The sequence below is a fragment of the Carassius auratus genome, unplaced genomic scaffold (assembly GCF_003368295.1).
Source record: "Carassius auratus strain Wakin unplaced genomic scaffold, ASM336829v1 scaf_tig00032662, whole genome shotgun sequence".
In the NCBI taxonomy this organism is placed as follows: Eukaryota; Metazoa; Chordata; class Actinopteri; order Cypriniformes; family Cyprinidae; genus Carassius; species Carassius auratus.
Window position 1 is genome coordinate 1 of NW_020526020.1, and position 24,062 is coordinate 24,062.

A 24,062-nucleotide genomic window follows, 5' to 3' on the forward strand; every position below is an offset into this window, starting at 1 on the left:
TTCCCTTACGAAAATTACCCATGGTTTTTAAAAAATAACACCACAAATCAATTGTTCTTGTAGCCATGGTAACTGCAAATTAACCATGGTTTGTACAGTATTAATATACTGTAATGTTTTTTTGTTGTTGTTTTTGCTATAAAAACGGACCTAAGCATCAATAGCCTTTAAAATGACTTAAAATGCTGTTATATAAAAAAATAATGAGGCCATAATGATTGGTTAATAATAACACTGTTACAATACATAATGTAGGCAAATAAAAATAAACAATTTATGTACATGTTATTACAAATGTCATGTGATTGCTGCTGTTACACTGGACGATCAAATCCTTGTTTAGGCGACTGACCAAACATTTAATTCAAATATTCACTAAATCTTTCATTTCTGGCCACCTTTTTGCTATAGATGACACAGCCTTTATAATTTCTTCAACAAAAAACGTGCATATCACACCCTTACAGAAATAAACCATGGTTTTATCATAGTAAAACTGCTTAGTTTCCTTTTGCATGATTTCTGAATCCTTGAGACTATAAAATAAATTAGAGTCATAATAAAGTTATAGCCACAGGTAAATGTGGAGAGCTACAATCGTGAATTGTAAATGATACAATTTATTCATTTAGTTTTTATTTGATTAAAGTTCTTTTTTCACCCCTATAGTAGGTGTTTATTTCATATTTGAGGAAGGGGGCACAACAATACACTCCTGCTCAGGGCACACATTTGGACAGCAGCCGCCCTGAAGGTGTTGTTATACACGTCTCTGGGAATGTGTGCTCTACACACACACACACACACACACACACACACACACACACACACACACACACACACACACACACACACACACACACACACACACTCACACACACTCACACACACACACACACACACACACACACACACTCACACACACTCACACACACACACACACAGTTTTCAGCTCTTCACTATATTAACACATGATGTATGCTACACATGTGTACGTCAGCGCGCTATGAGAGGATTTCACCATTTCTTTTGATAAAACTATCGTCATTCATTCGTATCGTATACACAGACTGACAGAAACGGCAATGTCTTTATGACAACCTGGCAAAATAAATCTCGTTATAACTTGAAGAAATTCAAACAGAAATATAGTAATATTGCACAGTAGAGTATGCTGTACTTCAAGTAGGCTTAATAGCTAATAATTAATAGTTTATTAATAAACACAGAAACTCTGGTTACAACCCACCAAAATAAAAGTTTGGTCTAACTCAAAGAAATTATTTAAGATATTGCACTGTAAAATATACTTAAAAGATATACTAAAACATTATTTTAAAGGAATATCACACAAGTTTTCATAGATGTCATTGGCTGTTAAAGTCTTGTGTTTCTTATAATAAATTGACATATTGATAACACTGAATCTTTTATAATGCTCTTAATGACATGTGGATGCATACTGTATGCATTAGTGAGTGTGTGGGGCTTATGGGGTCTGGTCACTTATTCCTTATATGAACTGTTTCAAATGCAAGACATTGATTGCATGAGATTAAGTTTGTAAATGATAGCCTGTGTCCTTTTGTAGTGTGTACATATATTTATCATCAAACTGTGATAACTGTGACTAAATTCAGTATATATACGTCTGCCATATGTTGCCACCCCTCAAAAACTCCTGCCCTCTTCTCACCACCCCATCAATATTTTTCTAGATCCGCCCCTGACTGTATTATAAATGTGTAAATTATTTCCTGGAGATTATTCAGTTTCTATTATATCGACTCTGTACAATTCGTCCTAATCTATTAGATTTTAAAGAATAGTAGAGTTAAAATATAATATAAAAAATTATTTATTATTAATAGCCCTATTGTTATTATTACGTGTTGCATTATTAACAAAACTACATTATAAACGTGTCAAATATTAGTTTCTAGGACATTGACTCTATCATTTTCTAACCACTATTAAAGTAAAGATTTATAAACCTAAACGTTAAATGTTGAGTCTGGATAAAATAATTTTATATAAGAAACCGTGATTAAATCAAGTTTTGTAGAACTTTTTAATTATTTTAACAGTAGTTTTCACTGAGGTTACCTCATGATATAATCAATACAGCGATAAAACAATCGTATTCAGATTGATTGCGCTTTTTATTGATTTTCGCTCAAGCGAACGTCGCAGGCGTCTGAACACGCGTTCCCCGTCTGCGCATGCGCACGCGCACGCGCACGCACGCTCTTTGACGCACGGTGACGTCAGCCGTCCGCGCCACATTCGAGTCGCCTTTTTCGCGCTTTCTGCTGTGTTTACGTTTGTTTCGATAATTAAAAACCGCGTTTGTGTCGGTTATGATCGTTAATAAACACACCGAGCTTCAGCGCGTCTGATGTTCGCTCGGACAGGATTTATCCGCGTTTTGTGAGTTAATAAGCTGAAGATGAGGTGATTCTACAATGAACGCTAATCAGAGAACATTGTTCCAGACCTGGGGCCGCAAACCAGGTGTGTACACACACACTTGCACACAGAGACACACACACTCTCACACTGGGAAACAGTACACTAATGATGTTTATTACATATGATTCATGTTTTTAAGGATGCTGGTTTCGTTCTAAACATGGAGGTTATTAACATGGACTCACAAATAATATAAAATATGATATTTACTTTCTGAATCTTGTCATGTCAACACATGGACCAGTCACTCTTCTGTTAATGATCCTGTTAATTACTGTCTTTAGCCCCAACAGCAGGAGCGCGTTTCACCCCACACTCCACACTTTTACAGAATCTGTGATTATTAAATTATGGTTACATCATCATACTGTATCTCTTCGCTTTACCGCCCAGCTCTAACTGAAAGCTGCTCTGTTTCTGGAACATATTTCATAACAAACATGATGTGTCACAGAGCCTGCTCCAGCTCCGTCAGCGGCTCCTGATGAAGAGGAGGAGGAGGATGATGATGATGTGATGCTGGTGGCTGTGTACGAGGCCGAGCGCTCGCTGCAAGGCTGCTCCAGAGCTGGGCTTCGACCCCTCGGCGGGCCGCGTCTGGATCTACCCCGTTAACTTCCCTCTCCGTGAGTACCAGCTGCGGATCTCGGAGGCGGCGCTGCTGAAGAACACACTGGTCTGTCTCCCCACCGGCCTCGGAAAGACCTTCATCGCCTCCGTGCTCATGTACAACTTCTACCGCTGGTTCCCCGCCGGCAAGATCGTCTTCATGGCTCCCACCAAACCCCTGGTGGCCCAGCAGATCCAGGCCTGCCACGGGGTCATGGGCATCCCACAGGAACACATGGCCGAGCTCACAGGTCAGCAAACACACAAGGTCATGACCTCAGGGGTCATGGGGACCAGACTCTAGTGCAGGAGTTCATGAAGGAAATCCAGTTTAACATTAAAGGAAAATAACAGGGCTGCTCAGTTTATCAAAATAAATATTGTTGGTTATGAAGAAGCCATTTCTTAAAATGATGGATAAATTACTTACAATGTACACTGATGACTGCTTCTGTGCTGCAGGGACACTGATTTGCATTATTACACCAATTAAAAAAACTAAAGCAGTCAGATATCAGAGGTTTTAGTAACAAAATTGATCATTTAACTTAGAATCCACAAAGGAGAGGAATATAAAATATTTATTCTATTTAATGTCAAATAACCAGGCTTAATAATGTTTAACTACAACCACAATTAAAACCGTACAAAACGTAGTGTTTTAAAATAATTAACAGTGCAATGAAACTGAATAGAACTACTTAAAATAAATGGTAGATACATAATAGACATGTTTACAATAAATAGAAATCCAAAAATGCACAATAGAACTTTTTTTTAACTTCATCTAAAATTAAAACGAAAATAATTTAAAAATTAAAACAAGTATTAATAAAAAAACAATAACATTATATCAGTGATACTAAAATTACATGGCATAGAACTCACAGGCTTATAAACAAATAACCTTTTTGTGATATTATTGTCTTTCTTATTCGTAATATTAATATTTATTATGATTTTTTATTAATTTGCTGTTCAATTATTTAAACTACTATTTAAAATGTACTGTTTAATATTATTATTTGTTAAAATAATTGTAATGTTATCTGTTATTTAAATATTTTCTTCACCACTAGAAGGTGCTGGTTCTCCATAAACTGCTGAACCTGTAATCATGACTGGATTGTGTGAAGTGTATGTTGGTTAGGGCTGGGAGAATAAATAATGCATCGAGACTCGAGAAAACATTTCTGAGATTTTCCGAATGGACAGCAGATGGCGCTGCATGCTTTAGAAACAGAACTCTGCTCGTTACCAAATCCTCACACACTTGAACCTAAAACAATCATTCATGAGATTACAAAAGGTTAATCAGGAGGGTGTTCACAGTGGGTTGTGTTTACATTAATCTGGTGTAATAAATGTATTCTGAGACGAGGTGAAGTTACAGACTCGATGCTGATGTGTGTGTGTGTTCTGTGTGTGTGTGTGCGCTCTAGGCTCGACGGCAGCGCAGCAGCGGAGGGAGCTCTGGAGATCCAAGCGTGTCTTCTTCTTGACTCCTCAGGTGATGGTGAACGATCTGAGCCGTAACTCCTGTCCCGGCCGCACACGTCCGGTGTGTAGTGATCGACGAGGCCCACAAGGCCACCGGGAACCACGCGTACTGTCAGGTAGAGCGTCACCTGCTTGATTGAGACACAGTGCATGATGGGAGATCAGTTCTGATGGTTCGTGTGTGTTCTGCAGGTGATTCGTGAGCTGAGCAACCAACGCAGCAAGTTCCGTGTTCTAAGCGCTCAGCGCCACACCTGGAGGAGACATCAAGGTGAGATGTGGAGAGATGCAGCACTGCATCAGTGTCTCATCAGTGGATGCTCTGCAGTGAATGGGTGCCGTCAGAATGAGAGTCCAAACAGCTGATAAAAACATCCTCTGGTGAAAAAGTGCATCTCCTGTTGTCTCTCACAGATTAGTTTAGATCTGTTTAAACGCTGCTTGATCTGCGCAGATTTCTCTCCTCATTCAGACCACTTTTCCACCGGAGGAAGTGTTATTATGGATTATTTGAGTTAAAATCATCTTAATGCTGGATTAGTTTCATCTTTTGTCTTCTCCAGATGTTCACTGATGGACTGGAGTGCTGTGGATTATTGTGATGTTTTTATCAGACTCTCATTCTGACGGCACCCATTCACTGCAGTGCTGAGCTGAAGTCCATCAGGTGTGTGTGTGTGTGTTTCAGGCGGTGCAGCAGGTGATCTCTAACCTCCTGATCTCTCACATCGAGCTGCGATCGGAGGACAGTCCAGACGTCCAGACACACGTCCATCAGCGCAGTCTGGAGAAGATCGTGGTGCCGCCGGGAGAGACGCTCGCACAGTATCAGACCAGATACCTGCAGGTACACCTCCGCTATCACTGCTCTCTGCTTCATCTGTTTTTATCCTCTGGCTGTCGTTTTATTTTGGCTAGGGATTTTTGCTGTGGTATTGAACTCTCAGTGGTTCGAAACAGTGTTTGTGAAGTGATTTCTATAATCTTGTGCTTGTTGTGTGTTTCATCAGAGCAGTGATGATGATAGGGCTATGACAGTGTTTGTGTGTGTTGGGGTCCTCTGCTGGGCTCAGATCAGCATCACACGTCTGCAGTGCTTTATTCAAGGTTTGCTGGGTTTATCCACGTCTCACCGGAGCGCTGGAATCTGTCAGAACGCTCTGCTGTATCACGCTTCAGCTGCTTCATCTGCTGCAGGGGTTTATTTACAATAATCTTATCATAATGTTTTGTTTTTTTAAGTCCCCATCGGATTGAGTTAAAACTTCAATTTCAAAAATGATTAATCATTAAAAAAAGAAACCTCCAGAATTCCACAGAAATTCTAAAATATAAATATATAATTGTAGTATTTAAAATAAAGTTTGAAGTCCCCATGAGATTTTAAACTAATGCATCCGTTCCAAAAAGATCAGTCATTCAAATAAATGGAATTAAACTTCAAATATAATTATTTTATAGTCTTGAGAGTTGTAAATATTTGTGGCTTTATCTGCCCTTCTGCAGCTCTGTGTGTGTAGTGGATGAGGATCTGTGTTCCTGGCTCTAACCCTGAACTCTGTCATTCTGTGTGGATTCAGGTTTGTTGACTCTGATTGGTTGGAGTTGATGTGACATCATCAGCCATGGTGTGATTCAGTAATAGTTTATTCAGATCAGAACAGAAATGTGAACAGAAGCATTCACAGTGGTGTAGTGTCTATACGAGCGTTTACATTCACAGCCGTCAGACCCTGATCAGAGATCAGCTCATTCAGAAAACTCTCACTGTGCTCGTTTGACATCTGTGCTCGTGACAGAGAAGCTGGAAAAATACTTGACAAAAATAGCACTATGACAATATTATATTAATATATGTGCATCTATATGTTGATCATCACTAGTAGAGCGAGAGACAGACAGAAGAGGGGAGACGTGATGATTGTCTTACAGCAACAGTGTTTCACAGAGTGACTGACATCCAGTTACACTCAGTGTGACACACAGAAACACGGTCAGCACTCAGGAACTACAGGATGACCCAGAGGTGCAGAGGACTGTGGGTAAGGGAGGCTCAGGGCCGCTCCAGGAACCAGATCTCGTTCTGCCGGTGGGCCGCCGCGGGGTTGGTGTATCCAGCTATGATGAAGGAGTCGCTGACGCAGACGGCTGGACGGTCCAGAGCCTCGGCCAGACTGCTGATCTCGTGGAGGATGGTCAGCTCGTTCGTGGCCCCCGTGAAGGCCCTGAGTCACATGACACACAGACGCTAGCTCAAAACCAGTTCACATCATTCGACTCGTCCCTCAGTTAGTCATGTTTACCGTAGTACACTTACAGTGGGAGTCAGATGATTCAGACTGTTTATTATTCTCATCAAATCTCATTTTTATTTAAGAACCAGGAACCATTTCTACAATATGTAAGAGAGTTTTAAGAGTCAGCCGATGCAGGAATAACGGTTGATGTAAAGCGCTCTGTGGTCAGCTGTTCTTCACTCGTCTGACCACATGACCTGCAGTGTAAGAGCATTACTGTAACGGTGCTGTGTGTCAGTGATAGTGAGAGGAGGAGGGTTCTCACCGGGTGTAGACGACCGCAGCAGGCCACTGCTCGATGATGATCTCGGGGTCGTGTGGCCGCGGCGGCTCGCTCTGGTGCGGGGGGGGCAGGTAATACGCTACGGTCACGGCTCGCGACAGAGTCCTGTGTGTCTCATCGGTGCGCACCACCGTCACGATCGGGATCGTCAGCCCCAGATAACGTCCTGCAGAAGAACAGACGAGTGTGTTTGGGATCTGACGTGACGCAGCGCTCAACTGTGTGTGTGATGCTGGATGTGTGTGTGATGCTGCTAGATGTGTGTGTGATGCAGGAGTGTTTACAGACCTGCTGAGTTCTGCTGGCAGATGTATCTCATGATCTTCATGAAGCCGTAGCAGATGCTCTGTTCATACGTGTCCTCGTGAACCGTGATGCAGGCCCAGTGCGCTTTCTCATAGTGACGCTTCTCGAACACCACCTCGCCGCACTACGACACACACACACACACACACACACAGAGAGTCAGAACCATCCCAAAACACCAAACAAACACAGAGTCACTGGAGGAGCTGATCAAACACATGCAGATACAAGAGAGAGGATCTGGTTTGCTGTAATAGTTTGACTTTTTTAACCCTTAAAGGGTTGATGTATCCTGGGGACAGAAGCAGTGAAAGGATGGGTCTTATATCTTGGTTTCATTTTGAAAGGGTGTCTATGTCTGAATATTTAGAAGAGGTCACTTGTTTCTACATTCTTTGTTTACCTCATAAAATAATATAAATATAGTACACTACATTATCTTTGCTGTAAACCTTTCTAACTTTGTTTCACTTCAGCAATAATCTTCTGTGTGTTCTTTAGAAAGAGACCAAACTCGAGTCTATTCCAGAGCCTTCAGGAATTGCAAACAAGCATTGATTAACAAATGTTGTGTTTTCTGTCAAATTATACACAGATGAAATCTGATTAAATCTTAAGGTTAAATCTTTGGTGAATAATTCCGAGAAGTAAATGTTAACTTTGAGCTGTGCTGTCATCTTGTGTGTTTGATGTTGGTTAGATTGAAATGCTCTGATGCAGTTAAGCTTCTGAAGATTCTCTTACGTTTCATAATATTCAGTTTTAGCAGCAAATTTGTCACATCTGAGCCCTTTTTATTATCCCATCAAGTGGAGTTTTTGCCTCCAGCTCTGGTTCATTCCTGGCTTTTGTGGAAAGTGTCAATTAGTGGAAGTAGGTGGAGTCTAATGATTTCAGCAGCCAATCAAAAAGTGACTTGATTTCATTATGGTCATGTCAGATTCAGGCAGCCGTGTTTGATCACATGCATCACTCGTATTGATGACTCTAGCTGTGCTAGTGTGACGGTGTGTTTGATTGGTCAGATGTACGCACCTTCTCCTTGCGTGTGAGGAGTGTGTAGGGCACCTGCTCCCGTGTGTGTGTGCCCTCGTTATTGGTGGTGATCTGATGGATGGGTTCAGCCATGTCTGTGGAAGATTGACATCAGCGTTCAGATTCTCCTTCATCACACTGAAGCCTTGTGTATTGTGACTGTGTCATGATGTTAGGGTTTGGCTGACATTTCCTCTCGCTGTGAACTGATCACGAGGGGCTCTCTGGCCGAGCGTTAGCCGCACGTCTGCACCGCGGGACGCTAACGAGCAGCGACAGCAAACACTGCATCAGTCAGATTACCCAGAACCCTCTGCGTGGGTGAATTCAGATTTACACATCAGTCAGCACGTACATATGAACAGATGAGATATACAGTCGTCTTTTTCTGCTCTTAATTTGACAAATTTAGAAACACATCAGAAGCACAATAAGAATCTACCGAATAATGTTTTTACTTTATAAAATGATGAGACATTACCAAGCTAAATTAATTTGAATCCAAAAAGTACACTAGGTTTTTATTTGTTTTTACTTCAAACTGTTTGATTTAATAATTAGAGGAATTAATACTTTAAATTTAATTGTGTACATAAGTTGTGATACGACTAAATGCGTAAACAAAATATCAATAACGAGCTGAAAAAATACTGCATAATGTGGAACCTACAGACTCTTATTTTGAAATGTTGTATTACAATTAGTTTTCTGCCCCCTTTCAAGGGCCTAGTTTTTATTCACAATTAAACTTATTTTACAAAAGCTCAATCACTCGACTGATCCTGGATCCGTCTTATTCACAGAATCGCTCTGAGTTTGACCATCACAGTGTTAACCATGAGCGGATGCTTGGATAAACTGCTTAGACTAGTCTTACTAGTTAGTCATCTCATTATCGTTAAGATTGGTCATGCGTGAAGTAGATTGGCCTCATTTGAACCGTGTGGTGTGAAGGTCACTAAACCACTACACTGACCGCTTCTGACAAGATAGACCAGCGGATAGTTTTACTACAGACTCAGTTTAAACACACTGTGCAGTAAGATTTAGTTCATTAGCATGAGGCATCATAAAAATACCAATCATTACAGCACTTACTCATCTAGGTCTCTGAACGTTAATTCACGTTGCTTCAGAAGGAATTAGTACGTGTAGAAATGAACTAATGAATTGTGTTCTTTATGATTTGCCTCATAATAAATCAGTTAAACAAATGAAATCCTACTGTAAAGTGTTGACTAGAGTTTTTCTGTTCATATCAGTGAAAGGAGTGAATCTCTTATTGTTACTGATGTTTGCTCTTCACGTGTGCAGTCGTGTAAAGCGCTTTACTGGACTGGATTTAGAAAGGCATTGGTGTGGAGCAGACGAGGCTGATAATCTCTGAGAGATCTCCGCTCCACAAACACACGTCACCTGATCTACAGAACAAACCCTGCACAGACGGGTCTCTCTCATACACTAACGGCTGTGTTCCATTACACGCAGAGAGCCCAGTTCTTAGGCGTTCGGTGATAATCTGCTGAAGTAGGTCACACGTGAATCATGGGAAAATCCTGACTGGCTGCATACAGTCTCAAAACAAAACATGGAGATTTAGAGCCATTTCACTTCCATATCATTCAGACTAGTGGAAAGAAAACATCCACGATACATATACAAGTGTTTATCTATTCGCATGGGTAGATTCCATATCTTCAAAAAGTTCGTTTTTTCCTCTTACAGACAAAAAACAGGCCGTTTCCATCTGTTGTTGCAGTTTTGTCGCCTGTCGCTTTAAATGCTCGAGCTATTTATATTAGGACGATTCTGATTGGTTGTTAGTGTTTACTCATAAGCTCCAGAAATCCTTCTGAAAATTATTACAATTATACTTCCGTTCCCTCATTGTTTTTAATAATCAAATATTTTGTGTGCTAAAACCAACATCCACTATAGAGAGTAAAGTTGAATTGACTGTTTATTATTCTGTACTGTGGTGTTTACGGTGTTTTATATCGATATGAGCCACAAGAAGCCATGGAATAAAAATACAAATGTAACGTTAATCGAAACCTTTCTCATATTTCAGACTTTTTCCTCAGAACAGTTGGTTTAATAGGGAATAAACAAACTCGTAATTGCCCTTTTGACGTTTCCCTCAAAATCCAGAGTTTACATCCCGCCATTTTGACTGTTTTCCTCAGAATTTGGAGGTTTATCGTTTTAAAGTCTGAATTTCGAGCTCTGAGGGGAACGAGCGTTAATCTGGCGCGAAACCCCGGCGCTGCGGTGCAGTTCGTGAGGCGGCTGTGTTTGAGGCGCGTCCCGCGGTTGATGTGTTTTTGTACCTGTCGGCACCTCCACCTGGTGCCCGCGGGCCACATCCCTCCAGTACTGCAGGAGCCTCCCCTGGTCCTCCTCCTCCGGCTCCTGCTCGTCCTCGGGACCGTCTGACAGCTGCTCCTCCGACATAGACTCCAGATCCTCCAGTGTGATCATATCACCGCCTCCGCCGCCGTTCATCCGACACCCGCCGGGATCCATCGCCGAATCCGGTGACCGTCGATACTGAAAGCCTCACTCTTGACCTGCGCTTACACGGATCTCGCCGTCATGCCCGCGACCCGCGGCGATCGATCGTTAATCTCACGTTATTAAATGCGTTCGGTTCGTACGTGTTGTTTTGCAGACGCGACGATCGTGACGTGTTTAAGAGCAGCGTCGCGATCACGTGACCGCACAAGCTCCGCCCACCCAGCGCAGAAGAGTATAAATACATCAGACACACCGACAGCGCGAGTACAGATGAAGAGTACAGTGTGAGATGTTCATGCTTCTAACTAGCAATCATGTTTTCAAACTATACATGTATATAAATGAAGATTGTGACTGTGTTTTTCCTGTTAATCTGCTTCAGTGTATAGAAAAACACATCTCTGCCATCTTTATTTGCCCTCTATCTCTAGCACTCTCTATTGTAATTCTATTTTATCTATTTGTTGACTTGACCCTCTAACGCTTGCTCTCTTTATTCGTTTTCTACTTGCTTACCTTATTTAAAAAAGCCTCTAACACAACAGCCTTCTCTATTCTTTTTAAATTCTATCTACTTGTTTTTTATTTTGTTAAACAAACACACACACACACACACACACACACACACATACACACACCCATACACACATATATATAAACCTTGCTATGGGTAGCATTCGACTAACCAAGATTTGTCATAGCACTTACTTACATATCAATGCTCTTCTGAAAGCATCTGCTGAATGTAAATGTAGAGCAGTATGTGTGTGTGTGTGTGTGTGTGTGTGTGTGTGTGTGTGTTTCAGGTCAGTTTTTGAGAAGCTTGATAATTTAATAATCTCCCCTGAGTTTGATCACACTTTAGCCAGAAATACACACATTAGTCCTTGAACTGCTGCTTGTGTTTGTGTGATGCTGTGAATGGAGATTTTCAGATGAAAGTTCAGGATTATCATTAGTCTGGAATGAACAGGAAAACACTGATTCTGAAACGCTTTATGTGTGTCTTCAGCTGCGCAGTATTTCTGTGGAAACCGTCGTGCATTGTCTGTGTTTGTCCTGAATCAGCAGTGATTGTTTGTAATGTCCATGTTTTCTCAGCAGGGCAGCAAACACTCGGTGAGTCTGTCAGATGAAGACGTGATTGTGTTGAAAGCAGACGTTCGAGTGCTGCATTGTGCTGCTGTAATGGTTTTCAGACAGCTGTGGCCTGTTTTTCCCGCAGGTTTTGGAGAAGTTCACGTCCCGTCTGACCCAGATGAGGCTGTTGAATCAGCGTGACCTCCGCTCTCTCACCAAATACCAGATCATTCTGTCCCGAGAACAGTTCAGACGCAACCCACCGCCACACATCCAGGTGCACACACACACACACACACACTTTACCTGTGTTTGAGCACACACTCTTGCTTTTACTTCTGTTTTATCAGCCTGAGATAATGAAACCATATGTGACCCCGGAGCACAAAACCAGATGAGATGCAACTAGTTGAAAATCTGGAATCTGAGGGAGCAAAATAATCTAAATATTGAGAAAATCATCTTTAAAGTTGTTCAGATGAAGTTCTTAGCAATGCATATTACTAATCAGAAATGAAGTATAATAAGTGAAGTAGAGATCCTCACACCGTCCTGTAATCCAGTTCTGAAGTGAATGTGTGTTTCTGAGCAGGGTCCGCAGCAGGGCGTGATCGAGGGGGATTTCTCCATCTGCATCAGTCTGTATCACGGCTATGAGTTACTGCAGCAGATGGGCGTCAGATCTCTCTTCCTCTTCATCCAGAACATCTTCTCTGGACCCAGAGGTGCTCAGACACTCACGCTGGTGTCGCCGGACGCTGATGCTCCTCTGCTCTTCACTTCAGCTGTGTTTGTTGTTTTCTCAGAGTCGGCTCGCGTGAGGAACGAGCTCCAGAGGAGTCCAGTCTTCATGGATCTCTACAGGGAAATGGAGAGCATGTTCACCACAGCGAGCCGAGGTCTCACAAATACACATTCTGTCATCATTTACTCTTCCAAACCTGTATGCCTTTCTCTCTTCAGTGAAAGCAGATGTTCAGAAGAATGTTCCTGCTGCTCTTTAACACACAAGTAGCTATGTTTCTGCTTTTATGTGCATTTTTAGAATATTGCATTGCAAAAAAAAAAAAAAAACATTGGATGGAAACAAGAGCTGTGCATAAATTATAAAAAAAACACATAAAAAGCTAAAGGAGAGCAGACGGTGTGTGACGTGTTTGGTCTGTAGATCCTGGAGAGCCGTATGTGTACAGTCACCCCAAACTACAGAAGCTGGACGAGGTCGTGCTGCAGCACTTTGAGACGTGGACCACGAGCTCAGGTAGATCACCTGACCAGATCAAACAGCCTCGCCATGTGTGTGTGTCTCTTCTTGAGTCTGATTGGTCAGATTGTGACCGAGCTCTGCTGTGATTGGTCCAGACTCGAAGCCATCCGCTGAGGTGAGCACACGTGTGATGATCTTCTCGTCCTTCCGTGAGAGCGTGCAGGAGATCGCTGAGATGTTGAGCCGTCATCAGCCGCTGCTGAGGGTCATGACCTTCATGGGTCAAGCGTCAGCTGGGAAAGGGGTTCGAGGGTTCACGCAGAAAGAGCAGCTGGAGGTACGAGAGCTCGTGTTCACACCAGACCTGTGAGAACAGGGGATGGTTGAGGTGCTCAGAGTGTGTGTGTGTGTGTGTGTGTGTGTGTGTGTGTGTGTGTGCAGGTGGTGCGGCGCTTCCGTGAAGGCGGCTTCAACACGCTGGTTTCCACCTGTGTGGGTGAGGAGGGTCTGGACATCGGTGAGGTGGATCTCATCGTGTGTTTCGACGCTCAGAAGAGTCCGATCCGTCTGGTCCAGCGCATGGGCCGCACGGGACGCCGGCGTCAGGGACGAATCGTGGTCATTCTGGCCGAGGGCCGCGAGGAACGAGTGAGGAAGACCACTCTCAGCAGTACACAGCAGTAAAACAATCAAATACACAGCAAAATGACTGAAAGAACAAATGTAATTAATAGAGTTCGATTAAATGAGGGATATTAAACCATAAGAGTAAAATGTTGTTACATATAATAAACCTTAAACATTAACTGAAATAAATAAAATATATTAAAATCAATAAAATTTTATATATTTTTTTAAGGTATTTGCTAAGGCAACATTTCTTATTTTTTATTTAGTTTAAAGAAACTAAAACTGAAATAAACATATCCAAAATATATAGACGGGTTTAAATTAAAACAAAAACATAAATACTAATAATTTAACAGATCTGGGAGAAAAAAAATGAAACAAAATATTATTAAAACCATGGCATCTGATTCTACTAAAAGAGCACAGGTGAGGATGACCAGTTGTGTGTATGGCTCTCTCACAGACGTACAACCAGAGCCAGAGCAACCGGCGCAGCATCAACAAGAGCATCATGGGAAACAAGCACAGCTTCCAGATGTTTGCTCACAGTCCACGCATGCTGCCCGCAGGGGTCACTCCCACGCTGCACAAGATGCACATCAGCTGCGGTCAGTTCCAGCACAGACCGGTGAAGAGCGGCCGCTCGTCCCTCGCTCGGCAGATCAACGGTACTCACCTCACATCACAGACCATACGCTCCTGGATCTGTGAGAAACTCATTACACACACAGCTTATCTTCTACATTTTAGCTTTATATTCCAAAAACATTGCACTTTACAATCATATTATATTTGTTTACATGAGTTAACATTTCAACATCTAATGCATTTTTAAGTTGTTTAGTAACAAAATTAATATATACTGTAAAAAAACATCTTGTTCTATGATAGTGCACTTTAAGCAGTGATTGATAAAGAGATAGTTCATCCAAAAATGTAAATTCTTCCACAGCTTGGCTGAAAGAAGATATTTTGAAGAATGTTAGCTGACTTCTGTAGTGAAGTTAGAGATCATGTGGTTGTGTCGTCTGTGAAGGCCAGATCTCCTGGTGACTGTGTTTCAGTGAAGTGTGTGTGTGTGTGTCTCGTGTGTTCTGCAGGAGGAGAGCAGAAGTATGTGAAGGACGACGGGTTTCTGACCGCAGCTGAAGAGGCCGAGTGGATGACCAGCATGAGACTGTCTTCAGATGAACCTCAGCCGGTCTTCAGACCATCGACCTTTCTGACCTTCAGAGACCAGCCGTCAGAGCAGGTCAATACAGACCAGAACACAGCGAGAACCATCCAGACATCAGTGTAAACCTGTGCTCACTGGAGATCTACTCTAATATTCAGCCTTGCGTTTCAGATTAAATGTCCATGCGTCTGGATTACAGTTTATTTATCGAAATTAATTTGACATGAACCAAGAGAAACATTACCGTCTACATCCACCAGAGGGCGCTCTATACTGCTCAGTTCTCCTGTAGTCTACACTGAACACATAGAGCGCCCTCTCGTGGCTGTAGAAGGTAATGTTTTCTCTCAGTTCTTGGTTCTAAATAAATGTGACTAATAGTCCGGTGCGACTTATATATGTTTTTTTTCCTCATCATGACGTATTTTTGGACTGATGCGACTTATACTCAGGTGCGACTTATAGTCTGACAAATATTGTAGTTGTTATACATGCATTAATTCTTAAGTGTGTGTGTGTGTGTGTGTGTGTGTGTGTGCAGGGAGCGTGTGTGGGGCCCGTCCGAGAGCTCTCTCTCTGGGAGTGGAGACACTGGCAGAACGGGCCGCTCCACACTCACAGCCTCGGACACTCAGACCGCTGCCTTCATTTCACCTCCATCATGGAGCTGATCGACCGCATGAGACAGCAGGAGCAGGTGACACACACACACACACACACACACACACAGAGAGATACTCTCTCTCTCTCTCTCTCACACACACACAGATACACTCTCTCTCTCACACACACACACACGTCTCATGTCTTGATACGGATCTCAGAGTCTTAGTTGTCGAGGTGAAGCGTGTTTGAATCTGTGTTTGCTCACTGTGTTGTTTCTGAATGCGTCTCATCAGTCATTAGCAGGATTGGTTTTCAGAAATGGATCGTCTGTGTTTGTTTGATTTGTTATCTGTGTTTCATACGAGCTCGTAGAAGACTCCCAGGAGCTCTGAGTGACAGATGCTGTGAGCTTCATCTTTCCTCTGTGTGTGTGTGTGTGTGTGTGTGTGTGTGTGTGTGTGTGTGTATAATGTCATGGGTATGACACAGCTATTACAAGGAGAGGGTGACTTATGAGGACATAACCCATGTCCCCATTTTTCAAAACACTTATAAATCATACAGAATGAGTTTTTTTGAGAAAGTAAAAATGCACAAAGTTTCCTGTGAGGGTTAGGGTTAGGTGTAGGGTTGGTGAAGGGACATAGAATATACAGTTTCTACAGAATAAAAACCATTACACCTATGGGATGAACACACTTTTCACAAAAACAAACATGTGTGTGTGTGAGAGTGTGCGTGTGTGTGTGCACCTGTGCGTGTGTGTGTGTGTGCGCGTGTGTGTGCGCGTGTGTGCGTGTGTGTGTGTGTGTGTGCGTGTGTGTGTGTGTGTGTGTGTGATGCACCGCTTGCAGACAGTGATCATCCAGCTCTATGAACACATCCAGGGCATTGAATCGTTTCCAGTAGTTTAAATGACTCCTGTGAACTGAATCAAACATCCTTAAATCAAGATCATTTACTGCAGATGCAAAATGAAGCTATGAAGTCTTGAAAAACTGATCAAAGTGAGTCTATGATTAAAACACAAATAATTATCTGCCAAAATATATGTATGGATCTGATTTCCCTTTGAGTTAAGTCGTTTTTTTAGTCCATTGGCAGATATTTGTACTGATATTAATAAAAGTTATTTCCTTTTTCTAGTATTTGGGAGATATTGCAGAGATATTCAAGCTTGTAAAATGAGTTCGGTTGAAAGTTGTATTTTCAGCATTTTATTTTACTATTTCAACAGTGTTTACATTCTATATTTGATTTGCTTTACTGAGTCTCAACAAGTTCTTGAACAAGTTTTCAGTTCACTTTCATCAAACCTGTGGAGAGCCTTCAACCAAAACTTTATATGTGATTTATTTAAAGTTAGTTATATATATCAAATATATATCTTCTGTAGCAGACAAGGTTGCGTCAACATTCCCTAATTCTCAGCAGAGTACTTGAGGATCTGATATCAGTAAAACGATGTGCTGAGTGACGTCACGATCGGCTGGAGGCTGTTTCCACTCGCTGTGATCTGAGCGTCTCTCTGCACAAACGCTCTTATGCAACGCTTCTCAGAACTCTTACATAAGCTCCGCCCACAGGAAGTGGGTCATGACCACGAGACACTGGACACGCCATTCTTCAGCGTGTCACAACAGCAGCTGGAGACGCGTCTGATGGGGTCAGATATTGATCTGCTGTGTTTCTGCAGTGATCAGATCATCCACTCAATCTGCTGAACTGGATTAGTCTCAGTAACACAATCATTCTCGAATACTGCCTTCGAAACAGAAGATCCACTTTACTGTGCACATAGTAACTGCTGACACATATAAGTGCAGTTATGAACTAAAATTCAAGATATTGGTGCAAAAAAACTCACCCATTTTTTTGCACGCTTGACTCGTATGACTGGTTTTGTGCTCCAGGGTCACACATGCAGTCACTTGTGTGTGTGTGTGTGTGTGTGTGTGTGTCTCATTGATCTTCTCTCCTCACAGGACGACTGTACTTCTGAGTCTGAGCTCATGCTGAATCTGCAGAAAGAAGATGTTGATGCTGGAGGAGGAACAAAACCAAATCCTGACAAAATCCCTGGCCAGAAGAAGACTACACCAAACACGGCTGATGGTGAGAGGAGACGCACACACACTGAGCACTGCTTGGATGAAGATCAGAGAGGAGAGAACACAGAAGAGCTGGATCTGATGGATCTGTTAGAGGAAGAGGATCTTCAGCACATGTTCTATCAGCCTGAGCTCTGTCCTAAACGCTCGGGTCACAATCTGACCACCGCAGCCTTCCAGACCGTCCTCGCCAGCGTCAGAGATCTCCTGTCCAGATCTCCACCGAAGCACTGCCAGATCAGTCTCCCAGAGATCCACACCAACCTCAGCGGTCCACCAACAGACTCGTTTCAGGTGACGTTCAGCCTGATGGCGGACGAGCCGTCGTTTGTTGAAGAGGAGCAGGATGTGGATCAGAGATCCGTCTCTCCAGGCTGGGATCAGCTGTTTGACCACGCTGAAGAGCCGAAGGAAGACCAGGTGTGCTTCAACGAGAGCGTGGATCTGTTCGGAGACGATGAAGCCTTCCTCCAGATGAGTGTTCCTGATGTGCAGACGCCCGACAGGAGCACAGGACCTGAAGGAAAGCAGCAGACTCCTGCTGACGGAAGCAGAGGATCCGAGCAGGGCTTCAGCGGCTCACAGGTACGAATGAACCCATTACCACAAATCATGATAAAACCGTATCAGATTACCGCGATCTGTCATGATCAGAAATGTTCAACTCGCAGGACTTCTTCTCTGTCAACTTTGACCTGGGCTTTGACTCGGAGGAGGATGAACCGACTGATCTGGGGTCAGCAGACGTCTGTGCATCAGCTGTGAGAGTGTCTCAGTGGAGGACGAGACCCAGCGCTTCCACACCAAACCACTCCACCCTGCCTCCAGCGACCCGTAGAGCAGAAGATCAGCTGCGCTCGCGTCCATCACCGCCCAGATCCTCACACACGACGCCTCGAGAGCGGCCCTCATCCACAGGTGACCGGCTCCTCGGATACTGACATCAGTGTCCCGCAGCATCAGTGTCTCAGACGGACGAGTCACAATTATACATTTCTCTTTATGACAGAAATCATTAGGATATTAAGTAAAGATCATGTTCATGAAGATATTTAGTAAATCTCCTACTGTAAATATATCAAAACTTAATGTTTGGTTAGTAATATGCATTGCTAAGAACTTCATCTGAACATTGTGTGTGTGTGTGTGTGTGTGTGTGTGTTTCAGGCGTGTTGAGCAGTGACAGCGAGGATGAGACGAATCTGAGGACTCATAAAGTCAATCCGGTGGTTTCTCCAAAGGTCAGATTTGTCATGTGACTCTAGCTGTGTTTCCATCCTGGTATTTTTGATGCAAATTTTGGGATATCACATAAAAAACCACAGATGGAGGGGGGGGGGGGGGCGATATGGAAAAAATATCACGGTTTCAAAAAAGTTAAACCAAATGAAAATGAAATGTTTCTGTGGAAAAGAGCTGAAATAAGATTTTGTATTTTAGTTTAGTTTAGGTTTACGTAAATTGGCATGCAAAAGTTTGTGAATTATTTTAACAAAATAAGAAAGATCATTCAAGATGCATGTTATTTCTTATTTAGTAATTTCCTGAGGAAGATATTTTACAGAAGAGATGTTTAGATAAAGTCCAAAAGACCAACAAATAGCTGAAATGATTAAAATAGCCCCATTCCAAAGTTGTTAATAGTGTGTGTGGTTCCTTTACTCAGGCTTTTGATTTCAGAAGCTGTTAGTCTCGTCTCGTGACTCTATCAGTGCGCACGGACCAGTTTATCCAGCGCTTCCATCACCGTTTTCCTTATCAGGAAACAAGTTTATCAGACTCAAGTTTTTGTTCATGCACATTTTTAGAATTTATGCACATCTCGTCATTTTCCATTCAACCTTTTTATATGTGATATTCCAAAATGCTCATAAAAATACATGGATGGAAGCATGACGTGTCGATTTCTTTTCATATTCATGCTCTTCGTTATTTATTACATAGAGCAAACAACAGCAGCAGCAGCTTATTATTTTATTATTTATACTTTGCACCAGTTTCCCAGGAAGGGTTTTCCTCTTGAACACAGTTATATTTGCCAAGCTTTTATGCAATATTCCAAATTAAATATGCAACTGTTGATAAAACAAGTTTTTTAGGTCTAGAAGTGATGGAAACACACATGTAGTAATGCTTTTGTGTGTGTCTGTGTGTGTGTGTGTGTGTGTGTCTCTGTCTGTCTGTGTCTGTGTGTGTGTGTGTGTGTGTGTGTGTCTCTGTCTGTCTGTGTGTGTGTGTGTGTGTGTTCCTGCAGCAGTCACAGATCTGCAGTGATGTTGATTCTCCGGTCCAGGCTCGTCGGAAGCATGCGGCTGCGCTGAACACGGTACACTCCTCGTGCTGCTTGTGTTCACGGTGCTTTAGCTCTCGTTGCTTCACTCTCGTTCTGTTCTTCAGTCTGAGGACAGTGATGGAGGTCTGCTGTCAGATGATGATGATTTTCAGGACGTGTGTGTTCGTCAGCCCAGATCTGTGGAGCTGCATCACGTCACGAAGCCTCCAGTACGTCACCTCACCGTTATCTGTACAGCACTTTTAGTCTGCCATTGAGGAGAGCGTCAGGAGTTCATCTGATTGTGTCTTGTGTCTTGTAGAAGGTCCGTCGTGAGGGCCGGCAGTTTCTGGACGAGGAGGCGGAGCTCTCTGAAGATGAAGATGTTTCCTCTGATGAAGATGAAGGAGATGACCAGAATCACTCGCTGCAGGGGTTTGTGGTGAACACTACTGAGTGCTCTCAGGGTCTGAACGGTGAGATCCACTGCTTCTCCTCTGATCCTCCGCTGACACAAACACCACAGCCACGCATTTCACTGATCAGACGTGACCGCTGTACAAAAAAATACAATCTCTCACGGTTTAGCAGTAAATCATCATATTATTCTGATTTCTGAAGATCATGTGACACTGAAGACTGGAGGAATGATGCTGAAAATACAGCAGAGCATCACAGAAATACATTACACTTTAACACAGATGATTAAATTAGAATAATATTTCACAATTTTTACTGTATTTCTGATCAAATAAATGCAGCTTTGGTGCACACACACACAAAAAAATCTGACAGACCCAAACTTTTGAATGTTGTAATCTCTCCCTGTATTAGATGTGCTTCTCACATGCAACCGTGAATGAGATTTCTGTATATTTCTGTGTGTGGTGTCCTGGTGGTCAGACTCGGAGATGCAGGCGATCTATCTGAAGTCTGTGAGGAGTCCAGCGGTGCAGAACCAGCTCCGCATGACCTTTAAACCCAAACACAACGTGGATATCTTCTCACAGGTGAGCTGCTGAGTTAAAGATCTGCTGAAAACACATCGTGACAGTCAGCACATCTTCTTTAGGGTTAGAGTTTCCATCTCATAGATGCTGGATTAATGTTCAGACAGAAGCTTTATTTTATATCATGCTGTATTCCTAAATGCACATCAAAATATGCGGATGGAAGCGTGACTGTTGAGTCCGTTTTAATGGAGACTGTGTTTCAGATCCCAGAACAGGACGAGACGTACGGAGAGGACAGCTTTGTGGTTCATGGGAGTGATGATGAGGAGGGTGAGAGCGACGGTGATGAAGAGCCTGTGGAGGTGATCCATGAAGACTCGTTCGTGGACGGGAGGAAACAGTACCCCACGCGCCGCAGAGTCCAGATCCGACAGATCCGAGCGGAGAGGAACGGGACGAGCAAGCGCTCGCGGATCATCCGGGTCCAGGACTCCAGTGAGGAAGAGGAGGAGGAAGAGCAGACAGCTCCTGTGTTTAAAGAGCCGCAGCGTCTCCAGAGCAGAGACGACAGGAAGCGGCAGAGACTCAGCGATCAGGCGGCGCTGTCTGAGGAGCTCCACTTCCTCCCGGAGAGACCGGTGAGAATCACACGAGCGCTGTTACAGATCAGTGTGTGCTTGAACCACAGCTCTAACCTTATATATATATATATCCCGTCTGCAGGGGACCGCAGTGACTGCGCAGACGCTGACCCCGCCGGCCGCAGACGCTCCTCTGAGAGTGCTAGTGGACAGCCGCTGCATCAGCGGGGGGTCAGAGGTCGTGTCCCGTCTGCGTCTCAGACACGGCCTGCAGGTTCACGTCTGCTCTCTGACCAGCTCAGACTTCATCGTGAGTAACCGCATGGCAGTGGAGCGTCAGAGCGAGTCCGAGCTCGCAGGCGTGCAGAACCGCAGACGGCTGCAGGACAGGATTCAGCGTCTGCAGACGGCGTTCGAGCGCGTGTGTCTGATCATCGAGAGAGACCGCAGCAAACCCGGTGAGAACCGCTTCACCATCAGAAGAACACTGCCACAACAAACATCTCCTGATAATATACTCACGAAAGAAAGTGCAGTCATGTTTCTTTTAGTTTTTTACCTTATTTTAATCGTGTATTTCGCTTATTTAGGCTAATAATATAAAAAAAGGAATAGTTACATTACTTCTTTATTTAATCACAAACAGAATCTTAATGTTATTTGTGTATTCTCCTAACGTTCTGATAATATCGTGCATCCCTAGTTTCTTCTTTCTCTCTTCGGACTGTGTGAATGTTCCTGAGACGGTCGTTCTGATCTCCTGTGTGTGTGTGTGCGTATTTGTGTGTCTATCTCTGTGTGTGTGTGTGTCTCTGTGTGTGTGTGTGTCTGTGTGTGTGTGTGTGTGTCTGTGTGTCTGTGTGTGCGTCTGTCTCTCTGTGTGTGTGTGTCTGTCTCTGTGTGTGTGTGTGCGTGTCTGTGCGTGCGTCTGTGTGCGTGTCTGTGTGTGCGTCTGTGTGTGTGTGTGTGCCTGTGTGTGTGTGCCTGTGTGTGTGTGTGCGTGTCTGTCTGTGCATGCGTGCGTGCGTGTGTGTCTGTCTCTGTGTGTGTGTCTGTGTGTGCATGCGCGTGTGTGTGTGTGTGTGTCTGTCTCTGTGTGTGTGTCTGTGTGTGCATGCGCGTGTGTGTGTGTGTGTGTGTCTGTCTCTGTGTGTGTGTGTGTCTGTCTCTCTGTGTGTCTGTGCGTGCGTGCGTGCGTGTGTGCGTGTCTGTGTGCGTGTGTGTGTCTGTCTCTGTGTGTCTGTGTGTGCGTGCGTGTGTGCGCGCGTCTGTGTGTGTGTGTGCGTGTCTGTGTGTGTCTGTCTCTGTGCGTGCATGTGTGTGTGTGTGTGTGCGTGTCTGTATCTGTGTGTGTGTGTGTGTGTGCGTGCGTGTGTGTGTGTCTGTCTCTGTGTGTGTCTCTGTGTGTGTGTGTGCGTGTCTGTGTGTGTCTGTGCGTGCATGCGCGTGTGTGTGTGTGTGTCTGTCTCTCTGTGTGCGCGTGTGTGTGTGTGTGTGTGTCTGTCTCTGTGTGTGTGTGCGTGTTTGTGCGTGCGTGCGCGCGTGTGTGTGTGTGTGTGTGCGTCTGTCTCTGTGTGTGTGTGTCTGTCTCTCTGTGTGTGTGTGCGTGTGTGTGTGTGCGTGCGTGTGTCTGTCTCTGTGTGTGTGCGTCTGTGTGTGTGTGTGTGCTCAGGTGAGGCGGTGCGTGTGTTTCAGCGCAGCCGCTGTTATGACGGGACGCTGGCGGCGCTGGTGAAGGCCGGTGTTCGGCTGCTGGTCAGTAACGGTCCAGAAGACACCGCCACTCTACTGACCGAACTCACACAGGTGGAGCGGAGGAAAGGTCAGGCCATCGGCGTGCCCCTAGAGGTCAAAGGTCACCGGCAGCAGGCTCTCCAGTTCTACCTGACGCTGCCTCACATGAGCTACATCAGCGCACTGAACATGTGCCATCACTTCAGCTCCGTCAGTCACATGATCAACAGGTGCGTGGTCCACACCTGACACTCCTGAAGTAGTGCAGGACACGGTGAAGGTGAAGGTGTTGCTGTGATGGTGTTTGTGTTTCAGCTCGGTGGAGGATCTGCAGGCGTCTGCACACATGAGCCGCTCCAGAGCCCAGGATGTTCACCGCTGCCTGCGCTACAGCTGCGACCCTGCTCTCATCACCCACCCGCTCTGAACACTCTGCACTTTAATGCTTTATCAAACATGGATTTATTTTTATGGATAATCAGGATTATATCGTCTCTTCATGTGACGTAAATGTTTTCCGTTTAGGAAAGATTATGAATGTTGCCGCTCCGGTGATTCTGAAGTATTTATGTTTACAGGTAAATGAGCAGGAACTACTCTGAGAAATAAAAGAGCTCCATCTTTTTAATAATCGCTCGTCTCTCTTCTCCTTCGGTGTGTTTGTGGTGTTGAGCCACGTCACATTCATTCAT

At 43.8% G+C, this 24,062-nt stretch overlaps 2 protein-coding genes across 2 annotated transcripts; one reads left to right on the forward strand and one right to left on the reverse strand.

The window, feature by feature from the left end:
- Positions 1 to 2,427: 2,427 nt before the first annotated feature.
- Positions 2,428 to 23,998, forward strand: LOC113080962 (Fanconi anemia group M protein-like). Its single transcript, XM_026253033.1, is given in 28 exon segments — positions 2,428 to 2,514; positions 2,927 to 3,024; positions 3,026 to 3,332; positions 4,524 to 4,624; positions 4,626 to 4,697; positions 4,774 to 4,818; positions 4,820 to 4,852; positions 5,270 to 5,428; positions 12,245 to 12,376; positions 12,692 to 12,824; positions 12,906 to 12,998; positions 13,268 to 13,360; positions 13,462 to 13,643; positions 13,748 to 13,954; positions 14,400 to 14,604; positions 15,037 to 15,188; positions 15,655 to 15,810; positions 17,705 to 18,415; positions 18,502 to 18,748; positions 18,998 to 19,071; positions 20,085 to 20,156; positions 20,228 to 20,332; positions 20,425 to 20,578; positions 21,006 to 21,112; positions 21,319 to 21,693; positions 21,779 to 22,094; positions 23,309 to 23,600; positions 23,686 to 23,998. Coding segments are annotated over 28 exon segments (4,782 nt in total). The 5' UTR covers positions 2,428 to 2,465; the 3' UTR covers positions 23,798 to 23,998.
- Positions 6,211 to 11,201, reverse strand: LOC113080964 (heme-binding protein 1-like). Its single transcript, XM_026253036.1, has 5 exons — positions 10,833 to 11,201; positions 8,503 to 8,597; positions 7,450 to 7,591; positions 7,144 to 7,327; positions 6,211 to 6,806 (listed from the first exon to the last, which is right to left on the reverse strand). Exons 1-5 carry the CDS (start codon positions 11,026 to 11,028, stop codon positions 6,635 to 6,637), a joined length of 789 nt encoding a protein of 262 aa, XP_026108821.1. The 5' UTR covers positions 11,029 to 11,201; the 3' UTR covers positions 6,211 to 6,634.
- Positions 23,999 to 24,062: the final 64 nt, after the last annotated feature.